This window comes from Zootoca vivipara, chromosome 9 (assembly GCF_965207765.1).
Source record: "Zootoca vivipara chromosome 9, rZooViv2.hap1.1, whole genome shotgun sequence".
NCBI classification, from domain to species: Eukaryota; Metazoa; Chordata; class Lepidosauria; order Squamata; family Lacertidae; genus Zootoca; species Zootoca vivipara.
The window spans coordinates 41,380,384-41,396,648 of record NC_142592.1 but is presented as its reverse complement, the minus strand read 5'-3'; the positions used below and the strand labels follow the sequence as shown (position 1 = coordinate 41,396,648).

At 42.2% G+C, this 16,265-nt stretch overlaps 2 protein-coding genes across 3 annotated transcripts in view; one reads left to right on the top strand and one right to left on the bottom strand.

Annotated features, from left to right (window-relative positions):
* Window positions 1-2,844: 2,844 nt before the first annotated feature.
* The window catches only part of XRCC6 (X-ray repair cross complementing 6), a 30,160-nt gene continuing 16,739 nt past the window's right edge, over window positions 2,845-16,265 (top strand). The window contains exon 1 of one of the 2 annotated variants that reach the window (XM_035127665.3): window positions 2,845-2,993. The gene's annotated coding sequence lies outside the window, so the exon portion shown is untranslated. The remainder of the gene's footprint in view (window positions 2,994-16,265) is intronic. The other variant, XM_088676615.1, reaches the window with a different exon arrangement.
* DESI1 (desumoylating isopeptidase 1) lies at window positions 5,063-15,921 on the bottom strand. The gene is made up of 6 exons (XM_035127668.3): window positions 15,544-15,921; window positions 12,242-12,263; window positions 11,732-11,801; window positions 10,320-10,429; window positions 9,566-9,688; window positions 5,063-8,070 (listed from the first exon to the last, which is right to left on the bottom strand). The coding sequence occupies exons 1-6, from the start codon at window positions 15,632-15,634 to the stop codon at window positions 7,977-7,979; spliced, it is 510 nt and encodes a 169-aa protein (XP_034983559.1). The 5' UTR covers window positions 15,635-15,921; the 3' UTR covers window positions 5,063-7,976.

Below are 16,265 nucleotides of genomic sequence, written 5' to 3'. Positions count from 1 at the left end.
GCAGCACAGCTTTGGATTAAAAAGCAGGCAGAATGCCATATCTATGTCTCCGCTACACAGATTGTCCATCAGCTTGCATCGCATCTGGCCCCACCCTTCTAGTTCACTAAAACCAGGCTTCCTCAACCTTGGCCCTCCAGATGTTTTTGGCCTACAACTCCCATTATCTCTAGCTAGCAAGACCAGTGGTCAGGGGTGATGGGAATTGTAGTCTCAAAACATCTGGAGGGCTGAGGTTGAGAAAGCCTGACCAAAACCCTTGCTAAAAGGCAACCCAAGTCTCATGCAAAAGGGGCACTTTTTCCTGTGGTGACAACATGCCCCCTGTAACTCTGGCAACCTCCCCCTCCCAACTCTGCTATTGTCCTTTGCTAATTAACACACCACTGGGTGCCTTTTGTAAGGGTAATGACTTTCCCACCACCTGTTTTGTTCTTTGATGGCACCTCTCTCAGCCAATCTCCTGACGAAGTTGGCTTGAGTTATTTTTTAGGTGTTGCTAAATCCATTGATCAATTTCGGAAATTATGTGGAGAACATGGCACCCAGGAATTTTAGGGGATCATCCCCCACCCACTGCAAACCCATAACAATATACCACAGGGATGGAGAGCAAAACTTCTAAAATTCTAGTATTCTAGAACAGCATTCCAATCTGCCTTAACATCTAAATACTGAGGAAAAAACAGGTAGACTGATAGAGCAATCTGGAAGCTATCAAACTGAAGTAGGTCCAGCCGATTTCAAATAGAGGTATAGGATTCCAACCCAAATGATGCTGAAATGCTTCCTGCCTTCAGGGCTGGGCATATTGTTTGCAATAATAGTTAATTCATGCTGATAGAACTGGTGAAATCATAGGAAAGATATGACAGTTCACTCTCTCAGATAACAATGAAGTAATCTGTCTATGCCTGATAGCTGCATGGCATGATTACATTTGTTTATTTGTCCTGAATGCTGGGATGAGCCTGAAGCCATCAATCATCACATTTGGATGCAAATGATAAATCAAATATGACTGTGTCGGAGTTGTGGCAACGAATTGCTCAAACAGAACAGTTGTCAGTTGTCACAAGTGCTAGCCTTGCTCAATGCAGGCATTATTATAATGTATTTATCCTTCTCCCAGACCTGGCAAAATATTTGGCTTTAGAAGGCAGCTGCGGTAACTCATTGAAATTATGGTGAGCTATAATTTAAAGAACTTGTTAAAGATTAAATAGCACTGATGTATTATAGAATAAAACATAAATACATTTTCCTCCTGAATAATAATTGCTGGAGAAGTAATGATAGCCATGCAACAGAAAGCACTATATTTTGGATGCCCTAAGCTTAAGTTATTGGGACATTATTTTGAAACTTTTTAAAAAGCATGAATGGTCACCATATTCCCTTTTGGATCCCAACAGGGATCTTGGTTCGGATGGGGAATGCGGCACAGAGCACATTGCCTCAAGAGAGGAGGCATTAACGCTCAGTACCAGCCATGATTTCCAAGTGCTCAGGCTAGTGTGATATCTTTCACCTGTCATCCCTCTTCTGTGTTATGGTTTTGGAAGTGGCCAGAGAAGGAACAGAATGTTTAGCTACATGCATAGCTCTAGAGGATCATTCCAGGGTCACATGCAACTTCAGAGGGTCGGAGTCCACCTCTTGGCTGGGTGATGCACATCATTTTCTGCAATGTATTCTGGAGCATGCTTTTATGATTCCAAGCTCCTTCACTGCTGCATTTAAAATAAAATGTTGCCGTGCCCAAGCAATTGTGTAGTTGGGATAGGCCAAGCTGTGAATTGTAGCAGGGTTCCTACAGATGTTAGTCCACAAAAACGTATTGTTAACTGCTTTGAGGTTTTCTACAATCAAGCGGTATATCAATTTTATGAAATAAATAAAAATACCGTAAGTCCCCCTTTATCTGTTTCTGCTACGTACCTTTTAGTGCTGCCCTGTATATGGTTGTTTTTTTAAAGGCTAGATTGGCTAAGCTAAGTTTTATCTTTCCAATTTATTTTACAGAAGGGTATTGAGGCTTGACTTGCTTCAAACTGGTGGCATGACCAAAGGCAGTCACTCAGTCTGTGGTGCTGCAAGTGGGAAGTTATTAGAATGATAATAGCGCAAAGGCATCCCATGTGTGGGTGCAGGAACAGAATTACTCAAAGTTCAAAATTAAGCAGACATTTCAGTTCAAAAATCTAGTGATAGCACTTCATCAGGAAACTGTGTCCATTAAGGAACTATTTAAAATTTATCTGAAGTATGTGTGTTAAGAAAATACCAAAGTTGAATAAATAAAAGATTTTAAAGAACAAGTATGGGCCACAGGCAAAACTGGACCACTAGGCATTGTGAACCAGCTATTTTAAGCAGCTGATCTTGAGTTTCATGAGAGGGCAGCAAATTGTTAGCTCTTTACCTTTATTCTATTTTTATTGCCAGGCCATATCCGCAGCATAAAGTTAAAGTACTGTACTATGATACCACTTTAACAATTTTGGCTTCCCTCAAAGAATCCTAGGAGCTGTACTTTGTTAAGGGTGCTGAAAGATTTTGGGATGCCCCTATTTTTCCCCACAGAACTTTTTCTTTTTGCCTAAGGAATCTCACTCTGACAGATATATGAGAAATGAAGGCTGAGCACTAAGGAACCAGGTTCAGAGTTACTAAATTTGGAAAGGGTGCAGCATGGCCATTATAACTCTCTCTGTGGATATTTGCTATTGCTCCTTAATGAAGCTGAGCTTGGCAAAAAGCCAGCCACAGTCCCGAGTGATTCTGGATGCGTCAACACTATACAGCCGCTAAGTGAGAAAGTCAGGATCCCTTTGCTCCTCTGTAACCTAGGAGAGAGAAATGCACAGCCATCTTACTACCTTTACCAAGGCTGAACTTGTGCAAGGATGCATGAAGGTGATATGGTTTTTGTCCTGCCTTTGATCACAACCATAATTCTCTGGTGTTCAAGAGAGAACAGAAGCTGAGAGGTGAGTTTGATATTTGATTTGCACCTCCTGCTGTGACCAGAGATCATAATATGGGCAGATATTATCTGGGAGAAGCTAACTTTAGGCAATACAATGCCAGTGGCAGGGGAAATGAGCTTTGGGCTTCAGAGGAAAAGCAACAACACAAGCTAATACCGCTTGAAGGAAGCAGTAGCCCCACCATTCCTTTAAAAGACCTCTCTAACCTTGAGGAAGTTAATAATTATCAGCTGGTCACTAATACCCTTTTGGGTGTTGGTCGTTCCTGATATCCCTATTCTGGGATAGAGACAGAGGGAATGCAATTGTTGATTCTGCTGAACCTCTCAGTGGGTTTTGATTTCATTTATCATTGTGTCCTCATGAGCTAGCCATATGAATTAGGAGTAGGAGGCACAATGGTGCAGTGAACAACTGCATAGCATTTTGCTGTGGGCCTCACAAATATTCTGTGCTATTTAAAAATCTATATGAAGCCACTGAGAGAGAACTCCGTCTGTCTAAAGCATGTACATCAGGAGAGGCAGTGGGTAAATGTAGTTTGATTAGATTAAATCATTTGAGGGACCAGTCCTTCTAGTCTCTTGCCTACAAGCAGGACAGAAATGGAATCAGCGGTGCAGTGGGATGGGGAACTTTTGGCCCTCCAAAGCTTGTTGAACTCCCATCAGCTCCAGCCACCATGTCAGGGATGATGTGAATTATAGCCCAACGTGAGCCAGGGGTCCATTTACACATTAGCTACTTCTGGTCTAAGCAGATAGTAGGCCGGAGGGTGGTTGGCAGTAGAAAAAGGGCATCTGTGGAAAGGTTTAACCACCCACCAGGTGCGCCGGGTTCTGCCCAACATTGGGAGAGCCCAGTGCGCGTGTATGATATCATGTGTGTGGTGCACATGATGTCACATGGTGGGAGGAGCTGAAGCTACTTTTCCTTATTAAAAGTAGGGATAAAGTATGTTCCCATGCAGACGTGTGTAAGGCCCAATACAGTGGTACCTCGGGTTACGAACTTAATTTGTTCCAGAGGTCCGTTCTTAACCTGAAACCATTTTTAACCTGAGGTGCGCTTTCGCTAATGGGGCGTCCTGCTGCCGCTTTCCATTCTCATCCTGGGACAAAGTTCTTAACCCGAGGTACTACTACTGGGTTAGCGGAGTTTGTTACCCGAAGTGTTTGTAACCCAAGGTTATGTTAAAGGTCTGAAGAACTAAGAACAGGCACCTGCTAGTGCCACCTAATGGTAATATAAGAAATGAATTGACATTCTACCTAGCTGGGGTTTTAAAAGCCGGCATAGTTGTGACAAATTTATTGCTAATATTACATTCATCTTCTGGTCAGTCATAATCTTTCTGCTTCACTCAATCTTTTTGGATGTAGCTCTTTACACAGCTTTCATACCATTTTTATATTGGCTAGAAGAGCACTGTATTCCTCCACTGTGGCATCTTATGTGCATCAGGAATATTTTACGAAGGATATGATGAGATTGGAACTTCAGCTCCCTTAGTCCAAGCCTTAGATTCTAAGGCTTTGGGTTATTCCGCATGTATGTACGCATGCACCAAATTCAGAGCTAAAATACCCCAAGTTCTGCACTGTCGTGTTACATTTGCATGTATTTGCTCTTCATAATTCATTCTAATTGTGCCTCTTCTGCAAATGATGGGAAACAATTAGGAGCTATAGCTACCTTCCGAGTCGTGGAATCTTTTTCTATCTCAGGCTTCTGAGGCCCCTTTTCCAGACAAGCATCTTCCTATTAAGAAGGCCTAGATAATCTCATCAGTCCCAGATGGTATGGCCAATGGCCAGAGATGATGGGAGGAGTAGGTTCTACCCCTGCTCTTTTCCCTAAACTGTTTGTTTGATTTGTTTTTAATATTGTTTTTAATACTGCAACCCACCCTGGGACCTTAGGGTGACGGGAGGGTGTGTGTGTTAATAATTATGTTAATAAATGCTATGACTTGTATAATACAGTACCATTCCAGACTATTATTTATCAAGGTAAACAGGAACAGTGATGATAAAACAAAACAAAACAAAAAAAACGAGAGACCAAACTCATTTCTGGCAAAGGCTTTATTTTAATTATAAAATGGCAAAACGGAATCCCCAGAAATGACAGATCCATCACTTGGACCAAGACTCTGCTCTCATACAAGAGCGGATTCAGGTTCCCCTGCCCACTGTCAGCCAGTTTAGGCTGGAAGTGTATCTATCCATTTACACACATATACATGTTTCATTTTTTTATAAATACATGGGACTGAGTGGAATGCTAGGTGTGAACATGGCTGTCCTGTCTAATCGGTTTAAAACAAGCCCTTGACTATGGAATATCCATACTCAACCATGTTAACTGGTAGAAGATACAACTGGATAATTTATGTCCTAAAATGCAGCTTCTTCTAGAACTTCCCTAGATGCAGAGGCTCTAATCATTATTGCACACAAGTGAAGAAAGAGCCCATACACATTACAGAACAGAAAAACAGGCTCATCTCTTTACTGGAAACAGCAGCAGGGGACAAATTAGGTTCCATAATGCAAGAGGCATCAACTACTTTCAGTCCCAGTGAAGATGTCCAAAGCTGCAATCATATATGTACTTGCTTGGGAGTAAGGCCCATTGAAATCAGTGGGATTTACTTCTGAGTAAACATACACCAGATCACACTGCACATTCCTAAAGTTGTGGGAAGGAAAGTGCTTAGATTAGGGTGGTCAAGTAAGTTCCAGGACTTATTCCACTTCTGCATCTGGCCAGATGCACCAGTCAGCTGGAGAATGGCATGTAGGAAGGAATAGAAGGAATGCTTATGATACACAAAGGTAAAGACGAACTGCTGGCATTTCTCAAGCTGAAAACCTAAAACATGCTTACTACAAAGTATGTTCCATTGAACTCTATGGACTTAAGTAGGAAATAAATAAGCTTTGGTTGTGGTTGTAGAAATGGAAGGAAAAAACTTAAGCATAGAGTTGTTCAGTGCTCTGGCAACCTTCAGCAGGATGGTTTTTTAATGGTTAATAGACTTGCTGTTCTTCTTTCCTACCACAAACCCCCATCCACTGCAATAAATGAGGGGAGACAAGTGTGTTTTTACAAGCAGAAGATGATCTATTGAAAGAACATTCAGGACCAGATTTACTGCTACCCTACTTTACACATAGAAATGGTCATCAAAACAGGTTTAAAATGCTACCAGCAGAAAACATGAGGTTGCCAGGTGGCAATCTGGAGATCTTGTCCAAAGGTTCTGAAGCAGCAGAGGAGGTTACCCAATTCCTTCACCATTCTCTTCATCCCTTCCTTTATTACCTGTCACTGGAAGAATTTCATACCAGGGAATAGATGAATGGTGGTGGCATGGGGCAAGAGAACAGCCTTTCCTGCTGCATCAACCTAAAGGCATACACACTATATTCTCAAATGGTAATCTAGCTGCTTGTTTAGGGTTTTAATTAACAAATTATTGAATACTGCTGTATTTTAGGGTACTGTACATGTGATTATTATGACTGAGCATTAACAGTCCCCCTCTTCCTGCCATGTCTGAACAGAAAATTATAGCTTTCCACTGTGCTTCTTTCAAGAGCATTAGTTATTGGGGGTGGTGGGTGGGAATCAGCCTATTGTTAAAAACAGAAAGAGCATAGACCTTTCAGAGTTGATTGATATTCAATAATGAATTGATAATGAATTGATCATGCTGAATTTGGAGAAGGCCTTTATTAGGCAGACAGGGCATTTTCAAATGGTAGCAGCTATTGCTCCAAAAGCCTTGAGAGAGAAGAGAAAAGGAGAGGAAAGAATGATCCTTTTGCTTTTGTTCCTGAATAGATGACCCTCCAAATATAATCTTCAAAAAATCTGGAAGACACAATGTTTTGGACTATATGTGACTTTTAAGGAGATGGTTCAGAAATGTACTTAGATCAACCGTGCCTCTGTTTGCAAAAGCAGCAGCAGGGGCTCCTGATCCAGATTGAGACCATGGTGTGGGAAAAGTTCTTCACCACTGAACAAACATGACATGGTCAGTCCAAACAGATATTTTTCAATCATGTTCTTAAGACATGTCTAGTTTGAGAAACAAGTTCCCTCTTCCTTAAATAGTGGGTGATAATATTGATTTTGGACTTTGTTCCAGAGCAGCTATTATTTAGCAATTAACAGCCCATTAAAGAAATAATTGTGATAGCAGGTATGTAATTAAACAGACTTTTCTGTTTATAGAGATCCCAGTTCTAACACATTTTTCTTCACATAGGGCTAAAAATGATTTGCGGGAATGATCTCACCTGACACTGGAGAGAACATACACAGTCTCCAGTCCAGTTTAGGTATTGCAAGACTTGAATGTCTTGCAGTCACTCATACCCAGAATTAGAACTCAATTCAGTAGTTTACCGTAGAGATTACTGCCATAAAGGAGCTAACCTATATTATCAAATTAAGACAGAAATTAGTTTACAGTGACTGTTTTTAGCTCCCCCCCCTACAAAAGAATTAAAAGAACATTCAAGCTTAGCACTGAGTTAGTATTAGGAACTTCAGTGTTGCAAGACTCACACCTTTTGGGTTATTTCTGCCAGAAATACACTAACAAGGGTAATAGAAATAAGCAAGTCTTGCGAGGAATGGCTTAGACTAGCATACTCAGTGCCACTCACATTACTTAAGTTGTGCAATGGGTTTCCTAATCTCCACTTTCTCAGCAAGGGATATTTCAAAAGCACCCAAACATAACCAAGACAAAAACAAATTTAGTAAGTAAATACGCTATTTGACTTTATGACCATTTTCCCCCGGTAGCATTGTATCACATGCAATCCAGTAAATGCTCTCCCTGGAAAGTCTGGTGCACCATCTTGCTGTTAACGCTGGCATAAATGATAAGATAGGAATCTGGTACGCTGGAGTTTAAAAAGTAAATGCCATGGTAAATTGAGGCACTTTCCACCAGGTATGCTAGCTCTGTCCATTATGCCTGCTGAAATTATTTCCTCCAGGTGGCTGGATCTGAATAGAGTCGAGGAGAGGTCGAAGAGCTTGTCCAAAAGGTCTGAAGCCACAAGAAAGACATAAGGGATGGTTGGGGAAGAGAGAGTTTAAGTTTTCCAAGCACTCTGAACACGAACGGGTTCTCAACTAAAATTAAAAACAAAGCTGCTTATAGAGAAGAATGAAGGCAAACTACTAAGGATGTTCCTATAAAACGATACATGAGCTGAGCCGAGCCCATGCCACTATTTCATCCATCGGCAAATCAGATGGAGTGTAAAGGAGATCAGCACAGGCCTCACTTGTAACACCTGGAAGTACAGCAGCACATAAGCATTTCTTTGTCAAGTCCACCTTTAGGGCAGGGGGTGGGCAATCTGTGCCTCTTGGTTGTAGCGGTAGAAATGTCTGGGTTGGTGTGCATTTACTCAAAAACATGTTGCCATCCCACACTGCAGAGCCCCAGGGTTGCTTGCAGTGTAGTATTGGCTGCTGGAGCACGGAACATAAGCTGCATGTTGCTATGAGCCAAAAGTTATGCCCCAGTCTCCACTGCAACAGGTACTGGGTGTCACACCTCTCCATTTGTGCCACAGCTGGCAATGTAATAGGCTGAGAATTGTGTTCCAACATTCTCCCATATTGCAAGCCATATTGGGGGATATTTGTTTCAAACTGCATGCTGCATCTACTTTCCATCGCTATGTTTTAGATGGGGCTAGACACATAACAGGGTGTGCAACCCACTGAACCCTCTACAGATGTATTTTTCAAAGCAATGCAATGCTTGTAATGCTCATGAGCTAGTCCAGCCCAAAGCAGACAGGACTGAAAACTGACAATACTCCTAACTAATGCAAGTAACAACCACATGTTCCAACAAGTTTCATGTCCAAAGAAGTCCTCTGTTTGCACAGAGTTTTGAGTAAGTCACTTCAAAAATAACTTTGGTAAGAGCACTTACTATTGTTTCTCTGCCATCTGCCCCTACAGCTTGCTTGTTTTATAAAAATAGCCAAAGTCCTAAAAGTTGTGATGGCTCTTTGGAGAATTACATTAACTGAGATGAAACAGTACCCCTCTTAGGCTTAAACAACATGTTACAATAAGCATGCTTTTTAGAAGCATGCTTGAACCAGCCACTTTTATTTTATTTTGATGAAAAAGCAGCCACAAGGACCTTAACCAGATTAAGGCCTTGCCCTGGTTTCCTGTGACAAATAACCTTCCCTGAAAGCGCTGTTTATTGCAAACATCACCTCTGGGGCAAACAGAAGCCATGGAGGAAACCCACACAGACTCCCAATATTGATCGGGAACATGTTCTGGAATGGTGCCCTGCAGTTGCTTTTTCAGTTGCAGACTGCTTTTTTGGGGGAAAGGGTGTTTATCATAGCTTAGATCTTAGTGTCATTTGGTTGGAAATCAGTCTGAAAGATATATCTATATTCCAAGCTAGTAAAATCTGTGCCATGTCCTCAGTATTCCTGAAAAACCATGTCTGTTAAATTTGGCATCAATGATATGGATGTAATAAAAAAGAGGACTCTACTTACGTTGCAAGAACTTCAGATGGAAGGTCAGTGATGTAGGAAGGGATCTTCCTCCCTGTCAAGAATTGTGCCACTTCATTGCTGAATGTATTGCAGTTATGGTCAAAAAGGTTATAAGCCTCTCCTCTGTGACCCCAAGAAAAAGAATTTCAGAGAGAATAATAATGAATGAATATAGCAAGACCGACCTCTTTTAGAGGGATTATAGGAAAATATACACTCGTGTGTGTGTGTGTGTGTGTGTGTGTGTGTAAAGCTAATTCACCCCATAACACTCAGACCTGTGTTAAGAGCAGCTATGCAGGGGGAATGGCAAATGGAGAAGCTAGAGGTGATATTTAACCTGTTTCCTGCTTTGCAACTTCACACCAAACTGGCCTCTCTTCAATTGCTTCCGAATGTATATTTGCCTATTTGGGAATCTAGAATGGAAAGGCTACAAGCAGGAAATGAGTTAAGCATTCCATCCCCCAACTGCTTCTCCACTAAAAATCCTTTCTTCTCTAAATAACTTTTTAGTACACAAAGAGTGTTGGGACTTCAATCTACGTGCAGTTGATCTCAGTTGTGTACTGAAGTACAGAAACTATTTAGAACTCACTTACCATTCTAAGATTATGAGACAATTCTATATTAAACTAACCATAACTCAATAGTGAAGCAGCTTGGCACGAAGGGGTACACGGGCATCCCTTTCAACAGGAATTACATGCAGTCACCAGAATATTAAAATAGAAAGAAAGCAGCATTCTCTCACCGGAATATAGATTCACCCAATGAGGACAAGTATTCCAAGAACAGCTCTTCTGAAACTTCTGAGCATCCCAGGTCTACAATAGAGTCTGGGGGCCCAAGCAGAGTCCCACCCTGTGAAGTGTATATGCAGGAGGATATTCAGAAATCAAGAACAATTTACCAGTCTCCTATGGGGAATATATAATGCTGAAATATTTCTGCATCCCTCCCCCCCCCCGAAAAAAATTGCTCACATCAATTACCATATTTCCCAAAACACTAGTAAGAGCTTATAGCAGTCAAGTTCCAGAAGGACTCTTGCACATACTCAGTCTGGAGGTGGTGAACAGAAGGAAAAAGATAAACCAAATTTGATTCCTACTCTGCTTTGTTGCTTACCAATCAGCTTTAAAATTTGTGGATTAAGGGGGGCTTAGGACCTCAGTATCAGCTATGAGAGGAAAGCATTTCAGTTTCATTGTACATTAAAATTACACCAAGTTTGATTGAATAAATAGTTTAGAGCGGGGGTGGGGAACTGGATCCTGTTGATGGCCTAGATAACGGTACTTATCTTCCCCCAACCATGGACCAACTTTAATAGGTGGGTTGGACCATCTACCTGTCAATCACCTGACATAATAAAGACTTCAGGTGACTGGCACATGTCAAAGTTAAAAGAAAGTTGCTGTTAAAAAAACGATTAGCTGATCAACAGTTAGAACAGCCTCTTTTCAATATATCCCTTCAGTGCCAATGATTGGCACTGGGAGCACCTTGAAATAAGCTCCTTCTAATTAACAGTCAGCTGATTTTTGATTAGAGGGAGTCACTTTGAAGTCTCTGCAGAGATGGAAATGCTCCTAAAACTGGACCATCTCCTCTGCAGCGAAGGCTGTTTGAAGTGCTTTGAATACAACAATTTCCTTTGGAAATAAAATAAATGCTCCTTTTAAAAATTGCACATTTTTCTTTCTTTCCAAAGGAAGCTTATGCTGCCCCTTGTGGAGTGATTTCCATGTGCTAAGCACTGGGCTTGTAAAGTACCTTGAACAGCATTTCTGAAGTTCTGCCAATCAACTGACTGTTGGGCGCTTGGGAAGCGCTGTGAAAAAGGCTGTTCAGCAATGCCTGCTAGTCCCTTTCGTTTAAAGCCTCATCTTTACCTGACGTCCTATATAACCAGGTGTAGGGCAAGTGGGTGTATCTTGGCTGAAATTGCATCTCAAGCCAACTGAGGAGCCTGCAAGCTGGAGCTTCCCCACCCTTGCTTTAGAGCATGATGTACTGGATGTTTGAGAGCTGGCCATAATGCACTAAATATTCCAGTTACTTGCTATTTTTCTGAATGGGATACAGAAATAGATCAACAAAAAATATTGGGAAAAATAAGAGAGGAAAAAGTAGGTATAGAAAAGAAGTTCCAAGACTTACAGGTGGACAACTGGCGATCCCACCACTACCATAGAAGAACTCATCCCTGTGAACAACTATGGAAGTGTGCCTGAAGGGGGTGGAAACAGGACAGGTAGAAACATATAAGTAGTGAGATACACCAGAGATTGAACATGACCAAGTCTAAAAGTTACCTGCAGCCTCTAGCCTCATATAGTCCTATATCAATCTGTTTAGGAAGACTATTGAAAAACAAAAAAACCCCAGATCTTTACCTAATTTCAGACAGCATTTTCTGTCCTTACAAATTGTGAAAATAATGAGTCTCTAATCAAATTGCCTAGAAAGTGTGTGAATGAGCCCTTACTCCAAAAAGTGAGGCACCCCCATCCAGCATTGAAAGGACCATGCAAAGCACCTAATAACGTGGCCTACCTAATTTGGTGTTGCTACTTTCCTGAACACTCATGAAATAGTTTGTGTAGCACATAATTGTGGAAATGTTTTATGGTATGAAAACACCAATTAATGTTAAGTCTAGCTACTCACCAAATGCCATCCAGCTGCTTACCTGCATATAAAAAGAAAACTATAATCAGCAACTCAGTTTGCATGTTGCAATCTGTTACTCACTTTCCATGGCTACTAATTCACATTTCCCTACAATACACTTACACGTAAATTCATAACAGTGCTTTTCTAAAAGAAAAAGCAGGAAAAATAGTGTTCTCCCCCACCCACAAGTTGGTAGTTGATGGAATTAGGAATAGCTTGTGCTCTAACCCCTGGGTTTTATGATTACAGGGGAAGAATTCAGACTTTCTGAATAGGACACAGTGCTAATTCCTGAAAGCAACATGTTTTACTTTACAAACAGCTCAGAAGATGAGACGTGATGCAAAAGGTCCTATAACTACTGTATTAGACTACAGATTTGCCAGGCTTGCAAATAGTTACTGGCCTGCAGTGCATATGAATGTCCAGATAACCAGGCAGAGCAACTTTTTGTAAACTTCTGAAAGGTGGTTCTTCTCACTTCTGCTTAGAATGACAATTACCGGTACTAGAGAAATTATGGGTGGGACCTGGGGACAAGGGTAGGCTGTGAAGTATAATGTGTAAAACCCTATCATGATGATTTATTGTAAATGTTAATCTTTCTTATAGTACAAATCATGTAAATCGACAAAGTATTTATTTCTCTCTTTTTTGTATTCACTTCTAACCAAACAGTATAGAGTTTTTGTATCTTTAATATTAACCTTCAAAATGCATGAAGTTTAAATACAACAGTGAAAGTACATTTTTTAAAAAGTCTAACCTGGGGAAATCCCAGTAATATTCTCCCCTGCCCAATTCCCTACATATTGCTGAGGCTTCAGTCCTGTGCCTGTGCACTTCATAGTAGGTGTCAACATACATGAGGCTGCAGATTTAGCTTTAGTATACTTGTACTACTAGCTTGATGGTAGAGACAGAGATAGCTGAAACAATATAAATTAAATTGGAATCATTTGTGTGAATCAGTTCTCATTCAGTTTCCTAGTGGCTACATTTAATCTAGATTTATTGGGAAAAGGAATTATTGTATTTATCACATACAAATATACTTCCCCTGTTTTTTGGGAAAGAATGCGGAATAACTTGCATAAGTCTGCAGTACAAAAGCAAAAGCCCAGCCTTAAGTAGAATAGAGTTCAGTGTGGGAGGTACTTATATTCCATGCAGGTTAAATGGATAATCTGTTGTGAAACTTTCCTTGCTCATAGTGACAGTGCAAACTCAGATGTGGAGATTTCCTTCAGTGAGCTTCATTAAGTTAACTCATTTTAGGATGCAAACTATTATTCTAAACTTCTAGTCTGTATGCACAGTATAAATGAAAAGCTTCTATCTCTGTAATGTTGTCCTTTAACTCCCCTGCCTCTCTTAACTCATGACAGACCTATTGTCGAACAGAAATTTTGCAGTGAAATGTAAATCTTGTAATGGAATTGCAGAACAATGTTCATCTTCAGAAAAGTATAAAATACATATGTTGCTTTTTGTATGTGAGCCTTCCTCTGCATACAGGCATATGCCTGAAGGAGTAATTTATGGTAACTTTGCACACCCTTACTTCAATATCAAAAAGCAATCACACTCTACTTTCAGGTTGTGTGATATTCTTCAGGTTGTTTCTGAAAGTGTCTAGGAATTCTCTCTAGAAATGTTGGACACTTGTGTCTGGGTAGTGTTGAGGGCCAATAAACTGAGGCTGAATCCTGCTAAGATGGAGGTGCTGTGGGGTGAGCAGTTTCTGTTTTTCTCCTTTTCTGAAGTCCAAAAACTAGGTGGACAACTTGTTCTGTGAGGGGTTGCACTCTCCCTGAAGGCACAGGTTCATAGCCTAGAGAACTCCTGGACTCTAACCTGTCACTGGAGTCTCAAGTAGCTTCTTTGTCTATGAATGCATATGCCCATGGCTGTTCCTGGATAGCCTGGACTCAGTTGTCCATGCTCTGCTGACTTCCTGCCTTGACTACTGCAGTGTGGGGCTGCCCTTGAAGATGGTGCTGCCTTGTTGGGAATGACCCATGACAGGGCATTTTGGGTGGCTGTTTCCCCTTTATGAAATGCCCTCCCTGATGTGTTTTGCCTGTTTCCCTCACTGCTAACATTCAGGAAGACTTAAAAACCATTCCTGTTTACTTAGGCATTTGATGGCTTAGAAATACTGTTCTTTGTAACCTTGCAATTACAAGCCGTGTAGGTATGCTTTACATGTTTCGATAAGTCTTTTACATATGTTTTTAGTTTATTTTTAACTGTAGTTTACTGCTTTGGTGTTTGGTGTCCTGGACAACTTTCAGAGATAGACATTTAAGTAAAAAATAGGAGGAAGAGCTAAGAATGTGATAAAAGAAGCATATTCTCACAACACTATATATTTCATAAGGCAGTCCAATGCTTTGCTCCTATATTCTTTTCTTAGTTAAACCACATAAAAAGCATCACTCATAGCAAAGTAGTTAAAGTATTCTAGGCTTGTTAGATCCGTTATGACTAAGCATCTAGAACTGCTTAATACAAGGAAGTAAACGATTTAGACCAGCAGCCCTTTCCAAACACAAACCCCTAACAGTTCTGTGCAGTACTAAGAACAGTCCTCCTTCCTCTGCTAGCTTTCTCCTCCATGAATTAAGACCAAAATGGATAGTACTTCTGCAACAAAAGGTTTCCATGCTTATGGACCTAATGGATATTCAGACAGTTAATATGTCACTGCACAGGGACAAGACAAGTGTGATTCGTACTGGGGGGGGGGGCGGCGGGCGTACGCTGGAGGTGTGTGCAGATACAGCATATCATTCCTGATACTGTACGTTGAAAGGGTATAGTTGCTGCTGTTCCTTAACGTAACCCCTGTCTACCCTCCACCTTTGAGTTGTGCATCCAGCCCTCTACCTCCCCTTTGGGACGAGAAAACAGAGAAGGTTGTTCGGATTGCGAACAGGTAAAATTACCACTTTCCCTGTTACTTCGGGTCACCCTCCAAGCCCCGAAGAAGCCTCTTACGTAACGTATGTGTGCAGGGGGCGGGGGAGGAGGAGGGCGCCCGTTAAGGATCAATGTAACACAGACGGCGGTTAAGGATCAAGACCCATATCACCTTCTTCCCCACCCACCCCCCACCCCGGCGAAGGGCTGTAGGACCCCTGCCCGCCCCCTCCCATTTGAGCCATCAGCCACCCCCTTCCCCAATAACACGAGGAGGGCAATGGCTTCCTCTCCACCCACCCCAGGCATCATCTGACAGAAACCGAGGCGACGGGGTCGTCTCTCCATCCCACCCCCGGGGCTCCTCTTACCGAGCATGATGGGGCTGAGGCGTCGAGCCATGCCCTTGGACAGGTCGTAAACATAGAGCTTCACCGGGTGCAGCATCGGGGGCGAGTCCATGACATTGGCGGAGGGCGACAGAAAGAGGACGGAGGGGCAACGGGGAAGGAAGCTCTTTGCCGAGGCCAGTGGTAGTGGTGTTTAGTGGGCGGGGGGCCGGGAAAACGGGGAGCCCAGCCGGCCCGGCTCCTGCTCCTGCGGCGGGTGATAGCCAACTGACAGAAGGGGATAGAGAAGATGGGAGGAGGGTAGCGGGGAAGGGAGCGTTCGCCGCACGCATGCGCCGCCCCCACAAGGCGAATCCAGGTTGCCAGTCACGGCGCCTCTATGATGGAACGGCGCTAGGCAGCCGGTGGGCGGGGCCAGGGGCGAGCGTGGTTTGGTTCCATGTGGGCGGGCATCAACGAGGACAATGTGACCAGAGTTCTTCGGGGCTATTGGTTAGGAAGCGGGGGGAAGGGCGGAGTGTATAGCCATTCCCGAGCAGTAACAGGTTGCATAGTGACTGGTGGGCGGGGTTACTTTACGCAGAGGTGGGGTGAGGGCATGACTTGATGTAACTGGGAGGTAAAGGACCTACGAGCAAACTTGAGGCTGCCAACTATTCCTTAGAAATAGGAAAGATGAGAGTAACGAATTCCATTGTCCGAACATGGATATTCCTGGTTCCTTTAGGCTCTTTCCCCCCTTC

What these genes read in the sequence shown, in the direction of transcription:
- DESI1 (XM_035127668.3), bottom strand. Translation starts at nt 15,634, where the DNA reads ATGGACTCGCCCCCGATGCTGCACCCGGTGAAGCTCTATGTTTACGAC. An exon ending in AAGCAGCTGGATGGCATTTG is followed by an intron (nt 11,802 to 12,241) that starts GTGAGTAGCTAG and finishes CACCCCCTTCAG; the next exon opens with GCACACTTCCATAGTTGTTC. An exon ending in GGATCGCCAGTTGTCCACCT is followed by an intron (nt 10,430 to 11,731) that starts GTAAGTCTTGGA and finishes TACACTTCACAG; the next exon opens with GGTGGGACTCTGCTTGGGCC.